The sequence below is a fragment of the Amphimedon queenslandica genome, unplaced genomic scaffold (assembly GCF_000090795.2).
Source record: "Amphimedon queenslandica unplaced genomic scaffold, v1.1 AMPQUscaffold_13330, whole genome shotgun sequence".
In the NCBI taxonomy this organism is placed as follows: Eukaryota; Metazoa; Porifera; class Demospongiae; order Haplosclerida; family Niphatidae; genus Amphimedon; species Amphimedon queenslandica.
This window is the reverse complement of record NW_003546434.1, coordinates 169,603-172,190: the sequence shown is the minus strand read 5'-3', so window position 1 is coordinate 172,190 and position 2,588 is coordinate 169,603. Positions and strand designations below refer to the sequence as shown.

Below are 2,588 nucleotides of genomic sequence, written 5' to 3'. Positions count from 1 at the left end.
TATGGAAAACACTGTGAGAGACTTTTGGAAAATGATGGTAGATTATAAAGTGTCTACTATTGTCATGCTGTGTGGAGATGAAGTATTACATAACTGAACTAGTATAATCCTATTATAAGCTTGTAGGATTGCTGCTATCAATATTGGACTGGCTCAAAGACACATGGTGAATTTTCTGTGGAAGTCAATAATGAAAGGAGTGCAAATGGTTATACAGAAAGAAATCTTAAATTATCCTTTGATAAAGAGACCAGAAGTGTATTACAATTTCAAGTGACAGATTGGCCTCAAGATGGAGTTGTTAGAAAAGCTGGTACCATTCTACAAGTAATTAATGATGTTAGAAACAGACAAAAGAGAGGACCAGTAGTGGTACATTGTAGGTAAGGAGAAATATTAATCATGAATTTTAGTAAAATTTTGACGTGTGTGTTCTATAGTGATACAGTGAGTCGTTCAGGAGTCTATTGTTCAGTGAGTATTGCTTTAGAGCAGTGTATAAAAGAAGGTGTAGTGGATGTATTTCAAGTAACTAAAACTGTCAGAAGAAGTAAACCAGGAGCTGTCACTACACAGGTATGTGATGAATCAAGCATAGATTTTAATATTATTATAATTTTTTATTTTTGTTTTACAGGAGCAGTATGATTCTATATATGACATCATTGACTTGTATGTTCAAACTACAAACAAATAGTACATGTAGTTGTCATTTTTGTAAGAATAAATTTTGAAAAAATAATAAAAATTATAAATTTAGGCAAGTCAGTCATTCATTTGTAGATCATGTGCCAAAATCCAAAGGATGGATTTTGGTAAACAGAATGGTAAAGGATGATGTGTTCGTGTTCTAATGTTTTACTATAAATCTACACTAATTTCTGCATGCATTAAATTGAGTGTGTGAAATTCATTGATGCAAATTAGAGTATAAATTGATGATGTCACTAGCTCTTGCAATGAGGGCAAGGCTGTAGGCCATTCTCATCACATGCTGTGCATTTAAGTGCACGGAACTCTGAAGTGAAATTATTAAAGACACTGTTCTTACTCCCTCCACATTTAATGCAGGGAATTAAGTCATAACCACCACACATTTGACATGTTATGGAAGTATTAATTTTCTAAAAAAAGACAAGGGCAGAGTATTAAATTCAAAAAGATTATTAAAAGCTCACTGGGAACTCTTGAAGCATTTTCTTTAGTTCTCCTATTTCATTTAGTTCATCGACCATCTCCTTATCCTATAGGATTCACAAAAACTATTATGCCATGTACCATATAACGCTTTAATTTGGTGGAGTTTTATTTTGGCGATTGGCGGTTTGGAAGCAGAATCGCCAATATTAAAACCGCCAATCATTAATGCGCATGCTCAGTAATGTACGTGTACACAAAAATCGCCAAATTAAAAACCGCCAATTACAATTTTACAGCAAAATCGCAAAATAAAGCGCTGCCAAAATAAAGAGTTATACGGTATCTTAAATTTATGCTTTAAAATTAATTATGCTTTAGAAAAATAATTGTGCATAATCTAATTTTTACGTATCAAGACTGTGTTGTGTATTATTGCATGTAATTATTATTATGCATATTTACCCCTATATGTTGTCCATTAATGAATACTTGAGGCAAAGTAAAGTCAGCCCCTTTAAGCCTTTCCTCTAATTCACGGTGATAGCTCTGGCTGGCATAAACATCTCTCTCTTCAACTTTGACTCTGTGGTTGTGAAATATGCCAAGAATGTACTTGCAGTCTTCGTGTGCCCTCCTCACTCCGCTGAAACTAGTAGTGTATACTATTATCTTGCTTTCCTCCATCTGTATCTATTCCAAATAGGAGAAATGAAATGTATTGCAATGAAGGAAGTTTTTACTTACCCATTGCGTTGCTTCTTTGCCTTCAAAAGCAGCGAGGCCGTCCCTTACTTTGTTCTTAACGCCAATCACAGCTCCCTCGCTTGTAATAATGCCTTTTTCTTGCTTTCCAGCATCAGAGCTCATTCTCAGTTTGCAGAAGAGGAGGGTGGGGCTGGTTATTTTTAAAATTAGAAAAGTATAAAACGGAAAGTTTACGGTGCATTTAAAGGCGTGGCTAAAAAGGGTGTGCTTTAAAATGGCGGCCGGTGACAGGATTTATAGGAGTCTATTTTCTAACATAAAGTTCTTTTCTAGGGGATGGGGACCGATAGATACAATGGAAAGGTAAATAAAGTTTGTAAAGAAGGCCAGCATACTGTATTAATATATTCAGCATTGCGAACTGTGTTTTTCTGTCTATTTTTCCTACTTTTGTGTTTTCGTTTCTGTAGCCTAGCTGGTGTTATAACGAATCTTAGTAGGACAAAATTGCACGAGGATATAAAGGATCACAGCCACCCTATAAAAACCAAAAAAGTAAATTTACAGGTCTAGCTACTGGACCCAATAATAAAAATATTTCCACAATAATATGATAATATTTTTATTAAAATGTACAGATGGCCGATAATTCTGAAGGTACTATGTATGAAGGTACTTTCCTTTCTCCTCTTGCAACCTTGTTGCCTGGAGTCCTCCCAGAAGAAGCTGAAATGGCTAGGTGA

At 34.9% G+C, this 2,588-nt stretch overlaps 3 protein-coding genes across 3 annotated transcripts; 2 read left to right on the top strand and 1 right to left on the bottom strand.

Moving 5' to 3' along the window:
* The first annotated feature begins 1 nt into the window (after position 1).
* On the top strand, positions 2-697 carry LOC109583091 (receptor-type tyrosine-protein phosphatase alpha-like). The gene is made up of 4 exons (XM_019998259.1): positions 2-82; positions 127-383; positions 441-576; positions 638-697. The coding sequence occupies exons 1-4, from the start codon at positions 2-4 to the stop codon at positions 695-697; spliced, it is 534 nt and encodes a 177-aa protein (XP_019853818.1).
* Positions 676-2,023, bottom strand: LOC100631493 (glutaredoxin domain-containing cysteine-rich protein CG31559-like). The gene is made up of 4 exons (XM_003387653.2): positions 1,885-2,023; positions 1,603-1,830; positions 1,179-1,244; positions 676-1,124 (listed from the first exon to the last, which is right to left on the bottom strand). Exons 1-4 carry the CDS (start codon positions 2,005-2,007, stop codon positions 948-950), a joined length of 594 nt encoding a protein of 197 aa, XP_003387701.1. The 5' UTR covers positions 2,008-2,023; the 3' UTR covers positions 676-947.
* A 75-nt stretch (positions 2,024-2,098) lies between these two features.
* Positions 2,099-2,588, top strand: LOC109583090 (protein ABHD18-like). The gene is made up of 3 exons (XM_019998258.1): positions 2,099-2,208; positions 2,316-2,400; positions 2,484-2,588. The coding sequence occupies exons 1-3, from the start codon at positions 2,120-2,122 to the stop codon at positions 2,586-2,588; spliced, it is 279 nt and encodes a 92-aa protein (XP_019853817.1). The 5' UTR covers positions 2,099-2,119.